Source organism: Gopherus flavomarginatus, chromosome 2 (genome assembly GCF_025201925.1).
Source record: "Gopherus flavomarginatus isolate rGopFla2 chromosome 2, rGopFla2.mat.asm, whole genome shotgun sequence".
Lineage (NCBI taxonomy): Eukaryota > Metazoa > Chordata > Testudines > Testudinidae > Gopherus > Gopherus flavomarginatus.
The window spans coordinates 279,726,551-279,745,349 of record NC_066618.1 but is presented as its reverse complement, the minus strand read 5'-3'; the positions used below and the strand labels follow the sequence as shown (position 1 = coordinate 279,745,349).

The following is an 18,799-nucleotide window of genomic DNA, read 5'->3' as shown; positions in this document are numbered from 1 at the left end:
TAACCTGGGGAACTAGGCAGACCCATGCTCCCTAATCCACCTTGTGGGGGTCTCACTAACCCCACACATGTACACCAGACCAGTAAAGCTAAATGGGATCGAGACCACAGCACTGGTTGATTCAGGGAGTGCTATCACGCTTGTCTCGGGGAAGCTTGTGAAGTGTAGTCAGCTGCTGCAGGCTAAGCGTACGGGGATAACATGCGTCCATGGGACAGTTGGTTATTACCCCACCATCCCAGTAAAAATTGAGATTCAGGGGAACACTACTGAGGTAGCAGCAGGTGTAGTCCCTAAACTCCCATACCCGGTACTCACAGGGAGGGACTTCCCAGGGTTTGGAGACTTACTCCCAGTAGGAGGATTGGAGAAAGAGGGGAACCCTGAAGTTAGTGAAGCATTCGCAGTAGACTGTCAACCTCCAGTCTTCTCTGAAATATCCCCAGATTTATTTTCCATTACCAGACAGGGTAGAAAGTCAAAAAGGGAAAGGAGGGCAGCTAAGGCCTTGGGAACCCAAATACTGGCCCAAAGCCAGAGGGTCACTCTCGTAGGTAGGTGGACCCAAGCAGCTGAAAAGAAGGCCACCTAGGAGGGAGAAGTACCCGAGTCTGACCTCCACCCTAACGCTTCTGAACCAGTAGAGGCAACAGAGACTGGGCCCCTAGATCTTGGGCAGATTAGCCCCAGAAGAGGAAATTTTGGACTGGACCAGGCTGAAGACCCAAGGTATGAGAAGATTAGAAGGGAGGTGACTGAAATAGATGGGGTCCTCGTGGAAGGGAGAACCCAGGGGCCAGGACCCTACTTCATAATGAAGAAGAATCTTTTATACCCGGTTGCATCAGTACTGGGGCAGAAGGTACAGCAGATCTTAGTACCTCAAAAACACCAGAACGCTGTATTAAGTCTTGCTCATAGTCATCTTTTTGGGGGGCACTTGAGGGTAGAGAAGACCCTGGCACAAGTCCTACGACGGTTCTTCTGGCCTGGAGTACATGAAGAAGTGAGGAGGTACTGTGCGTCCTGCCCGGAGTGTCAGCTGCACAGTCCCCGTCCCCATCTGAAGGCACCTTTAGTACCCCTTCCCATCATAGACGTTCCCTTTGAGCGAATAGCCATGGACCTAGTGGGGCCCCTGGAGAAGACGGCTCGGGGCCACCAATATATACTTGTTGTTTTGGACTATGCTACTTGCTACCCAGAAGCCTTTGCCCTGTGGAACACAGCCTCTAAAACGATAGCCAAAGCGCTGGTGGGGATCTTTGCCCAAGTGGGGCTACCAAAGGAGATATTAACAGACCAAGGAATCCCATTTATGTCAAAGCTAATGAAGGACCTCTGTACGCTGCTCCATATAGATACCCTGAGAACTTCAGTTTACCATCCGCAGACTGCTGGGTTGGTAGAAAGGTTTAACCGAACCCTCAAGGCTATGATAAGGAAGGTGGTAAGTCGGGACGGGAAGGATTGGGACACCCTACTGCCCTACCTTGTGTTCGCTATCTGGGAGGTACCTCAGGCCTCAACTGGGTTTTCCCCATTCGAGTTATGTACGGACGTCACCCCCGTGGCATACTAGATATCGCCAAAGAGATTTGGGAAGAGGAACCCAATGAAATATAATAGAACATGTAATACAGATGCGAGACCGGATAGCCCGTGTCACCTCTATTGTATGGGAACATTTGGAAAAGGCACAGGAGGCCCAGAGAACCTATTACAATCACCAGGCAAAAGTCGACAGTTCCAACCAGGGGATCGGGTGATGGTGTTGGTTCCCACGGCAGAAAGCAAGCTTCTGGCCCAATGGCAGGGGCCCTATGAGGTGGTTGAATCCGTGGGGGAAGTAACCTACAAGGTGCGGCAGCCAGGATGCCGAAAACAAGAACAGATTTATCACATCAGCCTTCTGAAACCCTGGCATGCACAAGAGGCATGCATAACTATCCAGGAAAACAAGCCTTCCAAACAGGTGAGAGTGTCTCCCGATTTAACACCAGACCAGAAGAATGAGGTATCTGAGATGATCTTCCGGAACCAAGATGTGTTTTCGACAAAGCCAGGTCGAACAACCAAGACATATCACCACATTGTCATGAACCCTGGGGCCAGAATAACAATGAGGCCCTATTGGGTGCCAGCGGCCAAAAGGGAGGAAATAAAAGCAAAAGTAAAAAAAATGCTGGAGTTGGGGATCATCGAAGAATCCCACAGTCAGTGGTCCAGCCCAATCGTGCTGGTGCCCAAACCTGATGGTACCACAAGGTTTTGCAACGACTTCTGGTGACTAAACGGAGTATCCCAGTTCGACGCGTACCCCATACCTCACATAGATGAGCTAGTGGATCATCTGGGGAATGCCCGGTACTTGACTACCTTAGACTTGACAAAGGGGTACTGGCAGATTTCCCTTGCAGAAGACGCAAAGGAAAAGACTGCATTCTCTACATCAGAGGGTCTTTTTCAATATACTGTCCTCCCTTTTGGACTACCTGGGGCCCCAGCTACTTTCCAGCACCTCATGGACAAGCTATTACGCCCGTGTAACAGTTATGCTGCTGCCTACTTGGACGATGTGGTCATTCATGCCCCAGACTGGGAAACCCACCTAGAGAAGGTGGAGGCAGTCCTTGATACCTTCAGGCGAGCTGGCCTTACAGCAAACCCTGCCAAGTGCGCTGTAGGGTTTACAAAGGCCAAATATCTTGGCCACATTGTGGGAAAAGGTCTGGTAAAACTCCAAGTGAACAAGTTGGAGGCCATCCAAAATTGGCCCGACCACATCGCAAGAAACAAGTCCGGGAACTCCTAGGTGTAGTGGGGTATTACCGACGATTTATCCCCCACTTTATCACAAAGGCAAGCCCCCTGACAGACCTAGTGAAAGCCCGTGGACCTGATCTGGTGAGATGGTCTGATGCAGCAGAGGAAGCATTCACAGACCTACAGACTGCCATCTGCAGTAACCCTGTACTGATAGCCCCTGATTTCACCAAGGAATTTATCCTGCAGACAGATGCATCGGAAGTAGGGTTGGAGGCCGTTCTATCACAGATGGTCGGGGAGGAGAAACATCCAATTCTCTACCTCAGTAGGAAACTCCTTCCGAGGGAACAAAAATATCCAGTGGTGGAGAGAGAGTGCCTCGGCGTAAAATGGGCCATGGAAGCATTGCGCTACTAATTGCTTGGGCGCAGATTTGTCCTCGTGACCAACCATGCCCTTCTTCAATGAATGCAGCAGAACAAGGAGAAGAACACAAGGGTGACCAGGTGGTTCTTATCCCTCCAACCTTTCCAGTTCCGTGTGCAACACAGAGCAGGGAGCTGTCACAGCAATGCTGATGGCTTGTAACGTGTGCACTGTCTGGCATCCCAAGCTGCCCAACTCCTTGGTGTTGAGCAAGGGAGAGGGATGTGTGACAGACCCAGGTCAGTGGGGTACAAGAGTCTGGTAGAGGACAAATATACTGGTCACTGGCTGAGTAGTTTTATGTTCCCTGAGTGACCAGAGCAGGGGCTGCACTAGAGTAATCAGGAACTTGCTAGAACCAATTCAGGCAGACAAGCTGATTAGAACACCTGCAGCCAATCAAGGCAGGCTAATCAGGGCACCTGGGTTTAAAAAGGAGCTCACTCCAGACAGGGATGGGGGAGCCAGAGGAGAGGAAGTGCGTGTGAGGAGCTGGGAGCAAGAGGCACAAGGAGCTGAGAGTAAGAGGGTGTGCTGCTGGAGGACTAAGGAGTACAAGCGTTATCAGACACCAGGAGGAAGGTCCTGTGGTGAGGATAAAGAAGGTGTTTGGAGGAGGCCCTGGGGAAGTAGCTCAGAGAGTTGTAGCTGTCATGCAGCTGTTACAAGAGGCACTACAGACAGCTGCAATCCACAGGGCCTTGGGCTGGAACCCAGAGTAGAGGGTGGGCCCGGGTTCCCCCCAAACCTCCCAACTCCTGATCAGACACAGGAGGAGTTGATCCAGACTGTGGGGAAGATCACTGAGGTGAGCAAATCTGCCAATAAGCACAGGATCCACCAAGGTAGAGGAGGAACTTTGTCACAATGGGCGTACTTCACTCTGTTGTCAATGGACTGGCCACCCACTGATACACCATTTCATCTCTGGGTGTGAGCATAAGAGTAGCATTTGTGTAAGTAGTAATTGCATACCTGTTTGCTTAACTAATCACTTTTCTTTTTAATAAAGTTGGGTTGTATCATTCAGAGTGTCACCTAGTGATTTGCTACTAAATGTAACTGACCTAGAGACTTGCACCTGAAAACTAAACTGGGTTTTATTGCACCTCATCTTTAGCAACATCCTATGAATTGGGAAAATTTCAACATAAGGTCACAAAAGGCCACGCTGGCCCACACTATTGGGGAAACGAAAAAATCCATCCATACACTCATCCCCCAGGGAATTATATGATGGGAACTCACTGAATTACGATTCTCAGAGCTTCTTGACCCTTTCAAGGGTCGCTGGTATTGCTTTGTTTTTGTATTTGTACAGGGGATGACTTGGCCCTATTGTGATAAAGAACACTGTACTCTTAGAAGAATGAGACATGACATCCTATCATTAATTTCGCTATGAGGAGCTGAACAGAGTCATATTTTCATGATTAGTTTGTCCTTGTTATACGTTGTTATATTAAATATGAAAAATTCCTGGCAATTTACTGGTGCCTTTTGCACGGGTGGGAGGAGTTGCATATGACTGGTTGGGAAAGCCATTTTTTATACTTTTGTTAATTTGTTAGCAGTGTGAAATGCCAAATTGGATTTTTTGTTTCTGTTTTTACTGTTAATTTATGGGTGTTAGCACAATATTTATTTGACATATTGAATGTCCCACTGTAGTACTGATTAATATTAGGAATATCCTTTCAGTGACTGTGATTACAATTACCAATGACATTCCTGCTGTCTGATGGCCCTAGCAGTTCAAGTGGCTACAGACACCATGAGAAGAGATAAATAAATAAATAAATAAATAAATAAATAAAAACAATGTATATCTACACAAATTAGAGGGAAATGGATCCTTAATGAGAGAAAGCTTTATAAATATCTGAGCAAGCTAAAAATGGAATTGCAGCTTTGAAGAGTGTTTCATTCTTTTACTGCAGCTATTTAAACCCGAATTCCTGTCAGGTTCAGAAACCAAAACAGAGATCCATATCCAAAATTCCCAGATGGTCCCTACGTCTATAACTCCTGCTGGCAGTGCCTTGAAGCCTACAGGAAGAGGTACTGTCAAGTTTTGGGCCTCCTGTATTATAGAACTTCCTCTGCTCGGCACTCAGTAATGTCAGGAATAGTTCTATCAACTACTGTGTTTTATTGATATCTTCGACATGAAATGAAATGTGTGAGTGTGAGAGAAAATCACCTCTGTACTTGAACAAGTCCATCTGCAAACTTCTTTTTGTATTTTTTTTGCTCCATCAACTCTCCATCTTTTCTCCATGGTCTGTTCTTCTGTTCTCTACCACCCCCAACCCCCCGCCATCTCTGCTATTATTTGTTGTTTAAATCTTATTTTCTAGATCTTGAAATGTTTTCGAAATCTGATTATCTGCAAAATAAGGACCAGATTCTGATACCCTTGTTCACTTGAATAAAACCTGCTCTTCATGTAGTCTCACTGATTTCAGCGGAGCTACTTACAGAATAAAGTACTAATCACTGTTATTAAGGGCACTGTATTGAAAAAGCTACTCTCCCTTCTCTGACTCTATCATGTGGCACTGTAATATAGTCTTGTTAAAATCACCAAAAGTTCTAAGGACAACCCACGTTTGATCCAAGATCCTCAGCTGGTGTAACCCAAGGCAGATCCATTGACTTGAATAGGGCTTTCCTGATTTACACCGGCCAATTACGTTTTAGCAATTCTACAATAGGCTGTTCAGTGCTGTTAGCAATTGTTAAATAAAAAACCTACATCCTAGTGTTACAGGGCAAAAGCCGGAAAACTACACATTAAGGTCATGAAGTTCAAACGTTCTACCGATTTCCTTCTGTGAGGAGTGGCTTCTCAGGGTGAGTGGTGGATATCATTGGTACTGGAACGTCACGTGATGCTTCACCCTCCCCTTCGTGCAGTAATGGGGCACTTTCTTCCTCTTCTCCCTCATGTCCCTTCTTTTTACTACCAACTTCTGGTGACACTCCATCAATAACATTTCCAAAGTTACCTAGAGATACAAAACAAGGTTATAAGGGCAGGGGATGGAATCAGGCTACGTAGGAGATAGGGTGATAAACCTGAGTGAACTGCTCTTCTTTGCTTTATTGTTAATGCACCCCAAAATTGTATTAGCCTGTTTTTGAAAAGTGATATAGGAATGTAGATATATTTAATTGTTCCAGTCCTTTAGGGCAGCTCGCATTTCCTTATTTCCTACTCTTGTGCAGGAACTGCCCCTAGTAGAGATACCTAAGCTAACTCCTGCTCCTTTTTTCTAGCTGTCTTTACAGGAGCTTTTCTTTGCAGTGAAGAGCCTGGAAGCACCAAGTGACCTGCCAGGTCTCCACAGATCAGCTCTCTGGGTAATCTGTTTCCAGTAATCCCTAGTCTACAGTTTGAGAACCACTGGTTTAACCACTGTATGATGGTCCATATACAGCAGGAGCTGGATTGTCCTCTTGCAATAGTTTTACACTGGGAAGCTTTACAATAGTGTGAAGCCTTATGTGCTCACAACAGACATCTGTGTCGTCCAAGAGACTGTTAAATGGAAACATTGGTCTCTGGCAAATTCAGGGATTGGAGGGAGCATGTCCTGATAATGAGTGCAGAGACTGGTGAATGTCTGGGATCCAGCTGGTATGGATTTAGTTAAAAGCTCCTCAAAGTCTGAGATATTTTTACAGATTTCATTACGAAGTTAGAGCCAGAGAATTATTTTGTAGAATTTCTGGAGTGAAGCACAAAGCAGACAATCTCCATGTACAAAAAAACCCAAAGTGATTCCAACTGAACCCCTCTGCCCCACCTCTTACTTAGCTGACTATTCTGACAATGCTCTGTTGTCTATTGGTTATGGCAGCAAGGGTTAGCCACATTATCTATCTGTCCAGGCTCCACTCCAGCAAGATTAATAAGGCTAAGGTGGTTACTTCCGTTAAATGGTAATATAGGACTGCTGTACAAAGTATAGCAATGTGCTGCCTTTGAATGGGTAATGCTGCCCTCTAGTAGCTGGCCCACAGAAAGAATATGGAACCGACGTTAGCTAATGAAATTCTAAAAGGTGCCTGAATATTTGGAGTGGATAGTACAGAGTTGTAGCCCCAGCTCCCAGTATGTGTATGAAATTTCAATGGTGATTGTATCTGCTCTTTGCAACACATGGATCATAATTACAAAAGCTGTTTTCAGATGTGTTAAAGCCTGTTTTCATTCAAGCTAATTTAGCATTGTATGGGTTCAGAGGGGGCCTTATTAACAGCAGTGCTGTGGGGAACACGTTGCACTCATGATGCACAAATTTCATCTAACAGTACTGTCATCCCTATAGAAACGTACCAGAGAGGGCAGTTGTCAGTTGACATCAGGAGGGTATGTATCAACCTGTCTATTACAATTTTAATTAGAGATGGGCTTGAGGCTGAAATTGGGGTCTGAATCTCAGATGCTACAATGTTCTCACCTAGATTTTGGCTCAGCCCAACGGCTCTTAGCCACATTTGGATCCCAATTCCAAACACGCACAAAGCTGGAGGGTGCCAGAACCAGTTTTCAGATCCAGACTTACTGCCAGTTTTAATTCCTAATGCGAACTGATCTTTGGCCTTTATTGCACAAGTACACAAATGAGCTTGCTGTTAATTTTGGTTTATTTTCCCACTGAATGTCAGCATAAGTCAATATTACACATTGCTTTGTTTGCCTACGAGGTCACTCCCTGCACTCACATTCTTCAGAAGGAACACATGTCCACATACATGAGCGGACATAAGGAAAATATGGGACTGTCACTGTGCACAGAGACCTCATTAGGCAGGTAAACCAGGAAAGGATGAGCAAAGTCCTTCAGGCGAAATCAGGTTCAATCCAGGCATTTACCTGGAACTGATCTTTCTGAGGTTTGGAAATGTTCAGCTAACATTTATAAAAAGATCTTTCATTTTCTCTTTATGCTGCACTTAGGGCAAATCCTGGCCCCGCCAACACAGCTGCAGAGGAGCCCTTGTGCAGCAGAACCAGTAGAGGGCAGGATTTAGCCAGGCTTCTTAGAGGAAATTCTTAGATCTGCACTGATCTCCTCTACACAAGCATGCAGGAAGGGCCAGGGTGTCAGTAGGATTGGGCCAGATCCTCTGCAGAGAGGATCTATTAGAGCCATGGGAGCTGCAGTAGCTGCTGCAAAGTGATCTGCAGCCTGGGGAGAATAGTCCTTGTGATTCATCACTCTCACAGAGATACCCTAGACACAGTCTACTATGTTAGATGGTGCTAGATGAGAAGATTTGGACCTATGGAATCCAACTGTGACTGAAAACAACAAAGGCTCGGTGCTTCCAGATTAGGTGGAAGAAGGAAACGCCAGTGCCATGACGTTCAGAGACTAATTGAAATTTATAGGTATTTCTCTGCAGTCAGCCCCTTCAATAACATAGTCACCTTGATGCACTGAGACTTAACTCCTTCACTGGAGAAGCGTTTTACACATCCTTACCAACAGAAACTTCAAAGCTTATTGGTTTATCTCCAACCTTCCTGTCAATCATCGTGGCTTCAAAAAATGCCCCAAAGAGAAGAAATTCTTCAGAGTCCTCTTTGTGGATCTGTAGGGGGGGAATGACATTGGTTTTACCTTTTATTGTTTTCTTAGTACACAGAAGCAGTGCTTAATTTATGCCAAGACTTGCCAGAGCTGAGCCCCAGTGCCTCTGGGCTTGTCACATCAGTTATGAAAATAAAAAAAATTGCTTGAGCCTTGGCATCTAATTGCTTGATCCCCAGCACCTCTTTCATTACAATTAAAGCACTGCACAGAAGCCTCTATGAATGGTTTCAGCACATTCATTTACTGTCATACAATCAGACAAATTATCTGTCTATTTTTGTTTCAGTGCAACAGTGAAATTTCACTCTCTTGAAATAAGTCATATTAAGCTTATTGTGGCAATATAACTTCCACAGAGCAATGATGTAGTTCGACTACAGTATATAACATTCTAATAAATTCTCACTTAGAGTTTTCACATCTGTGCTGCCCCCTTGTGGCTCCTCAGAGTCACTTCATAAAATCATAGAGTGTAGGGCTGGAAGGGATCTCAAGAAGCCATCTAGTCCAGCCCCCTTTGCTGTAGCAGGCCCAAGTAAACCTCTCAAACCATCAGTGACAGGTGTTTGTCCAAGTTATTCTTAAACTTCCAGTGATGGGGATTCCACAACCTCCCTTGGAAGCCTATTCCATTGTTTAACTATCTTTATAGTCACACATTTTTTCCTCATATCTAACCTAAATGACTCTTACTGCAGATTAAGCCCATTACGTCTTGTCCTAACTTCTGTCGGCATGATAATAATTGATCATTGTCCTCTTTATGACAGCCCTCAACATATTTAAAGACTTATCAGGTTCTGCCTCTGCCTTCTTTTCCCAAGACTAAACAAACCCAGTTTTTTTAAACTTTCCTCACAGGTCAGGTTTTCTAAACCTTTTATTATTTTTATGGTTCTCTTCTGGTCTTTCTCCAATTTGTCTGCATCTTTCCTAGGTGTGGTGCCCAGCTGAGACCTCACCAGTGCTGAGTAGAGCAGGACAATTATCTCCCTCATCTTACATACAACATTCCTGGTAATGTACCCTAGAATGATATTAGCCTGGGAGATACTGAGCATTCTCAAGTCAATGAGATTTGAAGTATCTTCTCAGGAAGCACTCAGCACCTCACAGTATCAGAGCCCCAGTCCAAAGCCCATTGCAATCCATGGGAGTCTTCTCATTCAATGGGCTTCGGATCAGACCCCAGTACACTTTTAGTTGTTCAAAGGCTGTACGCACAGTGTTAGTGTGGATGGTTCTCTGATATTTTCTTTCACTGTGGGAATGCTGATTTACTGAGTGTAAATCTGAGCACAAGTTGGCCCAGTGAGTCTCCTAAAAGACTGCGTAATGGGGCAATGAACGAAAGAAACCATGTGTATTTTAATACTTGTTTGCCTGCCTTTCTCAAAGGAACAAACCGCTCTTGGTATAGCCCAATGTATATATGTCTTGAAATAAGTATGCAGTGTACTGCTGCAGGGGATAGCTCTAAGTTGAATTTCAGTTTTCATTTCCCTGTTGCATAATTTTTTTTAACATTACCATGAAGCATATGGCAATGAGTGAAACCAGGATTCAGAATCTGCGCCACACTCTTCTATTCCCATTTACAAAAGTAATACATTTTGAACGCTCATTATGTTCTTGGTGTTGTGGTCAGTCAGTAATGTCAGATTATGAGGCAGTGATTTACCCCAATCTGCAGAGAGACCTCAAAAATGTTGCACATTTTATCACTTTTCCGTTTATTTGTAATCTCCAGCATTCTTGACTTCCCTTTTACATGTCTGTAATACAATGATTCTGTCTACAGCAGCAGGAAATATAATTGAATGTCAACAAGGAAAGACTATCAAACAGTATGGAGATGTTATTGCATTTTATTCATTCTGAATTTGAGAGTCAGACACCAGTTGCTAACAATTATCTTGACTGTAATAAATCCTTATTGTTACTATTAATTGGCATTACAGTAGTGTCTATTTATCTACGTGAGATACTTCTATAGTCCCTATTACTTTATCTGTGCACTTCAGAATCTTTAATGTATTTATCCTCAGAACACCCCATTACCCTCATTAACAGATGGAGAACTGAGTTACAGACACTCAAAGGTATTTAAGTTCCTAACTCCCATTAAAATCAATGGGAGTTAGAAGCCTTTGAGGACCTGACCTAAATGACTTGCCCAAGGTCACCGTGGTAGAGCAGAAAATTGAACCTGGGGTTCCAAGTCCAGTCTAGAGCTGTAGCCACTGGACCCCCCTCTCACATTGCGCTAGACCCTTTTAAAACAGAAAGGGACTGAGCCCCAGCTGATGTAAATCAGCCTAATTCAATTTGTATGAAGTTAATGGAGCTACATCAATTTACAGCAGCTGAAGATCTTGCCCATAATAAGTTGTGATCCCTGCTCCAAAGAGCTCATGTAACCCACACACCTGCTGGGTGTGGTGTTCTGTCCCATCTAGAGGCACCGAGACACTTAAAGGGAGAGGGAGATAAAATGAGTCTGCTCTACAGCCTTAGCTAACAGCCAGTTGGCTTTTAGTTCATGTGGTAGAGGCTCATGCACTAAGCTCCAGAGGCTGCAGGCTTGATCCTGACGACTAGGATCTGTCGGTGGTACACTCGCAATTCCAGAAGAGAAGCCACATGAAGGATAAGAGAGAGGGGAAAACATGCAGTTGGGCTGCTGCTTCTCACACTTCCACTAGTTTCACACTAGTGACTTAAATGGTGCTACTACTGATTAGCATGAATAAAAGAAACAATCAGACCCAGTGTCTATCAATCCCAACTACCCCTGCTGGCTCTGTACCTAGATATTATTAGTTGCCAGTTTCTTGTAGGTATTGCAGCAGAAGTGGGCCTCAAGAAGGGACTTAAAGGAGGAGAGGCTAGTGGCCTTAATGACTGTGAGCCAAATTCTCTGCTGGTGTGAATAGGTGATATTCTACTGAAGGTAATGGAGTGATATCCATTTACCCCAGCACACAATTTGGCCCTAGTTCAGGGAAGGTGGCCCTCACTACTGTGGTGGCAGTCTGCAAGCTTCATTCTCCATCCTGAATGACAATAAAGAGAGAGGTTCCTAAAGAAAGGAAATGCTGATGGTCATAGACCTGAGAGAGGCTAGGTTCTACCCCTTCATATCACACTAACACAGTAGAGCCTTTTGTCAACCATGCTCAGATGCCCATTAAAGGTACTCACCAGAGGTGGAATCGAGGCTCCCAATTCAATGAGTGCACTTCAATAAATTGCTGAGGGGGTGCCAGCTACCAACAGCAGCATGCTCTGCCCCAGCACCACAACCCTAATCCCAGCCTGGTGTGGAGGAGAAGCCACAAGTAAGGGGATGGCTGGAGAGCAAGCCTGCCCCACCCTCACCCTGGAACAGAAGTTCCTGTCCTGTGGGTCTGGGCCCAACTCTCTGCTCTGAGCATTGCAACCTGGCACACAGGATTGCAATGCCACTCTGGTTTGGCCTGGCTGTCCCTTCATCATCATGAGTGGTGCTGCAATCCCATGCACAATGCCCAGAGTGGGGAGCCAGGCTCAGCCCCCCTGCCCCGAGACAGGAGCTGCTGCTGCAGGGTGAATGTGGGGCAGAATTCGCTCTCGCCCATGGGCCTCCCCTCTGCGCTGGGCCAGAAGAAGTGTATATTTGCCTGTGAAAATGTACATTTATCAATGCAGTTCTGCTCTTGGTGTCTATACCCAAATATGATTAACGTGAAGCCACACACACCTATCAAAAGTGTATCAAAAACATTCAGTGTTTTTGCACCCTTGGTTTCATTATTTCTGAGGGTGCACTTGAACCCATGAACGCACAGTAAAGCCACTGCTGGTGTCTACCCACTGTTTCGGAAACAGTTTATTTCCAAGAGACAATGAGGAACCTAATTTTTAAATGTGTGTGTCCTGTTATGACCCCCCAAGACTAAAAGTGGGTGTTTAAATAAAGCTACTCAACATTAGATGATGAACACTTCAGGTCTAGCACTTAGGAACATGGGAATTGCCATATTGGGGCAGACCCATGGTCCAAAAAGTCCAGTATTCTGTCTCTGACAGTTGCTAGCACCAGATGCCTGAGAAGAAGGTGCAAGAATCCCCACAATAGGAAGATATGGGACTGAATCTTCCTATATGTGTGCAAAGCCTATACGCAGGTGCTTGTACCGTACCTATAGTAAATAATGATTTCCATCCTATTCAGTAAATGATATTAATGACATATATAAATTTATGATCCATTTGTATGGCAAACCCTGTAACTGGATGTGAGCGTATGAACCCCACTTCATCCAGGTTACAGACCTGACTGCATGACTGGGACCTTAGTTTGTCAATTAGCTACATACTTTGAACCAAGCATCAAACAATCTCTAAATTTTAAACTAACCTCAGCAGGCACATCAAAGGGCTCAACTTCTGCCTCGGTGGAGTTTGCCTTGTCTGAAGGAGAAGATGATTTCCCATCCTCTGCTTTGTCTGTTTTCTCTTTTCCTTTAGATGCTTTGGAGTCTTTATCTTTGGAAGGTAACTTTATCTCTTTAATGATCTTTGAAAATTTAGACTCTTGCGCTCCCCCTGAAAGTATCTCCACTGCAATTTCAATTAAGAGGCGACCTCTAAAGGAGACGCCTTCCCCAAAACCTTCATTGAGCTCCTGGTGGTCGTCCATTAGGGAGTGGTTCCTAGGTGAGCCATAGAGATTGATCCAAGCTGGTCCAAAGGTAGGCAAGAACCCTGGAGATGATGCATATTTTACAACATTTGCATTACAAGCTCTCACTCTCTCACACATTGTTTGCAGAACTCTGTTCTCTGAGAGTTTTACTCATAAAGGGGCTCAATCTGACCCCACTTCTATGGGTGCTGGTGTCCCTCCAGCTGCAGAATGGGATTTGGGGAGGTTGTAGTCATGTACATACCCCAATACAGTACAGAGCACTGCTCCACAGGGGAAATCTATGTACTGTTACCTAGGGACTGGGGTGGTGCAGCATGAAACAGACTATCTGCCACAATGAGTCTCCTCCAGCAATTCCCTCTATGGAATAGGAGAGGCGCCAGAGCCCTGGAGTGGATCCCTTCATGCTCTGCAGATTGAGACTGGGATGTGGGGGGAAGATCCCTATCCTTGGACCAGGCGTTCCAATGCCCATCCTGTTACTTGGACTGGGAGCTGGGGAGAGGATTTAGCTCTATGACACTTTAAAATGGCTTATTTTTCTTTTTTTGAGTAACTAGGAACAAATAGTTGCCATTGAGTAGATCAAAAATAGAAGGCTGGTCTGCCCCTGAAAAGTGATACATACTTGTTTGCCTGGCAATGCAAGTGCCTTTGGCATTAGCCCTGAATTCACATCATTTGACCCTAACTGAAATAGAAATGCCACATGGTAACAGGTCATGGCCACATTGCCAGAAAGGTTAAGAATCCTTTTAGATACTGATCAAAATGATGCTATTTAGGAGTCTTTGTAACAAAGGGGACAACACCATTCCATTAAACACACAAAAAGATTCAGCTCTGTATAAAGTAGGATTTTTCATACAACCAACAAAAGGCCTAACCCTCACTAAAGCCCTTTGGAGCCCTTAACTGGGTCTTAACTAGTATCCAGTCATCATGCTGGTGAATTTTATCCCATGGGTGGTGGGGGAGGGAGAAGAGTTTTTATAACAAACTTTTTCCTCTTTACCTTTATCTCCGTCTTGTTCATTTGAGATTTTTTTCAGGTCTATGAAGTGTGTGGCTAAGGCCACATCATTCATGCTGCCTTCATCCCACACCTGGATTTTGACTCTTCGACACAGTGGGGGAAACATTTCCTTGAAGACAATCTGTTCATGCCACACAGGATCAGCACAGTTTTTTTGCACTGTTGTTCGTCCCTGAAATGAAAGACCAGCAGCTCTAGACCTTGAGGCTAGACCAGATTCTGGAGAACAATGCTGAGTATAACAAAGTCCTCTAGCAAGCCCTATCTCTTCATTCGCAGAGAAAACATGTGGTCTAAATAAAAATAATGTTTAAGCACAGTTTTCCAGTCTAGTATATTTACTGAACCTTGAAAGCATCTCCGCTTTTCTCTTAGTCAGTGCTAACACCTAGCATAATGCTACATTGCAATAACTACTGTGGGAGTTTCCTTCTTTGTTTTCTCCTAAGTATTTAATGAAGGGCCACACCTGGCCTTGGAATTCTCACACAGAACTAGTAAGGTTTAGTGCGATGTGTAACTCTTCAGTGTACCAGTTCAATTCCTCTCTGTGCACTCAGAGTGATATTTCTGCCATGTACACATGGAGGTGGCCTTTTAAATTAAAACTTTGGTTCTAAGGAACAAGTGGTATGTCAGCGCAGTTGTCACCTGTCAGGTGAAATCTATCCCTGTGCAGAAGGCCAGCACAAGGCCTTATGCATCACTTGTGACCCATTTTGACTTATTTATTTAGGTCCCGATATTTAGGTGTTTGTCCCACATCCCAACCGATCTTTGGTCAGGACACAATTTGTCCCGATATTTCGCTCCGTCTGCAGCACGTGGCTTTTTTTTTTTTCTCCACCGGCGGACCCGCCCCCCCATGTGTCCTGATATTTTCTTCCTCTCATCTGGTCACCCTATGTGCATCCCATGTGACTGGGCATGTCAGGGAGGGCCCAAAGGGGCAGGAATCCTCCACCTAGGCCTGAAACTGAAAGCAGGGCTGTTCCAGCGACCTTACTGCAACTTCTGGCTGTAGTATTGTTTTTTATATTCCGAGTTCTCAGAGGAACAGCCAGTGGATCCATGCAGTCCTGGATCCATCTGCCCTAACTCATGCCTCCTGACATATCACATGGCCAAAGCAAGATGCAGCATCACTCAGGACTGGCCTGTCTGCTCCAGATGGGTGGATGGACCAAATCTGAGTGGTGCTGCAACTCTGTGCACCAGGTTGCAATACCACTCAGTTTGGGGCCCTCTCAAACAAGAGGCCAAGGGCAAACTGCCCCTTTCTGGATGGCCCTGAATGCAGGAAATACTCACTTTATCTGGGGGTTAAAATAGGACAGTTCTGCAAAACCTGAGACTCTTGGGAGGTCAGCCCTAAACCCCGCATCCGATAATAAACACCACTGGATAATTCCTACCCCTATAATTAGAATTGTGTTCCACAGAAAACCCAAACCGTACACAAAGACTCACAAACCCACAAATAGGTCAGATATTTGCACCCACATTTTTTTTCAGGTGTAAAATTTTACATATTCAGAAAGTCAGCTTTGTGCACATGAACTGAAAGCATGGGTGCAAATTAGGAAGCTAGAAGTCTGCGATAATGGCTTCATTTGCAGTCGCAATGCATTGGTCATGCACAAATATGAATTTCTGCAAAAGCCTCCATATGAACAGATATGAAAAGTTAATGAAAAAAATATGGGTGTAAATGTTCAGCCTGATTCTGATCTCAGTTACACCAGTGTAATGAAGACAAACTCCATGCCAGTCAATTAAATTACGCCAAAGTAAAACTGGTGTAAGGATAACCCATGTGCCTAACAGGGAGATATCTCTTCAAGAGACCCACTGGGGGGAGGTAGGAGTGAGTTATGTCTGGGTCATTGCTGCTAGGCAGATTAAGCACTCCACATCCAGAAGCTTCTGGAACTGGATGTGGTAGTTTTGTGTCTGCTCCAATAGGTTCCCTGCTGCTGGTGTCAGACTCCATGAGGGTGAGCAGTCAGGGCAGCTGCTTTGCAAAGGGCCATGTGCCCTGTGTGAGTTGGGAAGCTGAGCCCAGGTGCAGGAAGCAGGCTGTTGTCCCTAACTTGGAAGTCTTTTGCGGCAGGTTAGTGATATTGTTAACCCTCTAACGGGGCAGCCTGGGCAATGGTAATTATAGCAAGGGGAAACTCGGAGGGAAAAATAATTTATTCTATTTTAATTGTGTGCTTTGAATGTTGCTTTGATTTTAGCCAAACTGTTTTAGTTAAATTGTCTCAAGTACTGCAATTCACCAACTAATGGGGAAAGAGTCATTTATATTTTGCTATTCACCATTTTCTATTTTCTTGTAACAGAGTTTTCTTTAAATCTGTACACTTGTGATTTAACTGAGTGGTTGGTTAATGAGTTAGCTTACTGGCTAGCAGTGATTTCAGCAGAGGAAGAGTCTGTCTGGATCCCAGCTGAAGATTCCTACAAGCAAGTGGAGGGAAGATGTTGTTTTAGGCCTGGTCTACACTTGGTGTGGGGGGTCAATCTAAGTCACGCAACTTCAGCTATGTGAATAACATAGCTGAAGTCGACATACTTAGATCGACTTCAGTGCGGTGAGTCGAGTGCTGCCACTCCCCTGTCGACTACGCCTGCGCCTCTCATGGCAGTAGAGTACAGGAGTCGATGGGAGAGCGCTCAGGGATCAATTTATCACATCTAGACTAGACAAGACAATCCGGCAGGCAGTGTAAACATACCCTTAGACTCAGCAGATTGTATAGATGTAGTGATCAAAGACTCTAACTGAGACTTAGGTGAACTAAACCTAAGCTTTTGGGAACTCTCAGTTTCTTCTCACTATGTTTCTGTGGGGATCGAACTGTTCAGATTTTAATTTCATTTATGTATAACTGTGAAGATAATGTCTATGGATTATAAAATAGCTGTGTTATGCTGTAAAAATTAGATTATTATTTGTTTCTTTATAAGATTTTATAAAGTTTTTAAATTAAATTCATTTCTTTAGTTCCTTTCGGGACCTGAATGTGAGGAGGCTGACCCTATGCAATCCTGGCTGAAAATCCTTAGAGAATGACTTGTGGGTCTCCAGCTACTTTTCTATGGGAGTCAGGTATTTTTAGGCACTGGAGAAGAGCAGTGAAATGAACTCTAGCTCACCCAAAAATTACATAAGGCAAGAACCTAGGCCCTTGGACCTTGTCTGTCCTAGCAAACTTCCTAGCCCAAATGAAGCATGAGTGAATCTCCACCAGTGGTAGCAATGGTGGAAATTACAGTACAAACAGGCCTCATCTGTAGGGACAATAATAAAAACAGCATCACCACTAGAGCCCTATGTTTGCAGTACAGCTTCCGCCACAGCTACCATCAGAAGAGAGTACAGAATGAGAGCTATGAAATTCATTAGTAAAGATGCAGCCTTAGAATCTAGTTTGTGCCACCTTGGGAATTTTAGCCTTTCTTGACTGTAAGCGAATTAGATGTATTACATTAGCATAATACCACAGTGTGTAGTTTTTCTGCATCCTGACTTCATGTTTTATTAATCTGAATCTACAGCACTTTATTTTCTCTACTACTTTACCGCTGGTATTAAGTCTGCAATTTACTCAGGTTCTGAGCAATTTGGGCACTAAAGATGACAAAAGAATGTACTCATCCTACTTTTCAAGACACTAAGCTCTGGTCTACAGTACAGAATTACTTTGGTATAACTACATCGTGCAGGGCTGTGAATAATCCACACCCCTGAATGATGTAGTTATACCGATCTAAGTGTCAGTGTAGACAGTGCTATGTTGATGGGATAGCTTCTCCAGCAAACATAGCTACTGCTTCTCATGGAGGTGGATTAACTAAGCCAACAGGAGAAGCAGTGTCTCAGCTTAGAGTGTCTTCATTAAAGAGCTACAGCAGCACAGCTGCATTGTTGCAGCTGTGCTGATGCAGTGTTTTAAGTGTAGACCTGCGCTAAGTAAAAGTGCATTAGCTTTAACATTTGCAAGTAACTCAACTGCCAGGAAGCAAGGCCTACATTTGTGAGCAATACAGTCCCAATTTACCATTTGACCTGCAAACATGACCACCACATACGGATCCACAAGGTCCTTACTGTCGCCCATGAATGCTTTGGTGACATTAGCCATGATGCTGGAGTTCATCTTTGGAAGCCCCTCTGCTTTATAGATTCTCACATAAAATCTGGCCCACGGTCTTTCAGATGGAAATCCTTTGGGGATCAAGAGGTTCCTACAAGAATAA

General features: G+C 44.5%; 1 protein-coding gene across 2 annotated transcripts in view; it reads right to left on the bottom strand.

The window, feature by feature from the left end:
• Positions 1 to 18,799, bottom strand: part of FER1L6 (fer-1 like family member 6) — a 140,628-nt gene that overhangs the window by 70,470 nt on the left and 51,359 nt on the right. For both annotated transcript variants that reach the window (XM_050940492.1, XM_050940491.1), the window contains exons 9-13: positions 18,601 to 18,787; positions 14,513 to 14,705; positions 13,207 to 13,553; positions 8,694 to 8,802; positions 6,020 to 6,206 (exon numbers count right to left, since the gene is read on the bottom strand). In XM_050940492.1, the coding sequence (XP_050796449.1) occupies positions 6,020 to 6,206; positions 8,694 to 8,802; positions 13,207 to 13,553; positions 14,513 to 14,705; positions 18,601 to 18,787 (1,023 nt within the window). The remainder of the gene's footprint in view (positions 1 to 6,019; positions 6,207 to 8,693; positions 8,803 to 13,206; positions 13,554 to 14,512; positions 14,706 to 18,600; positions 18,788 to 18,799) is intronic.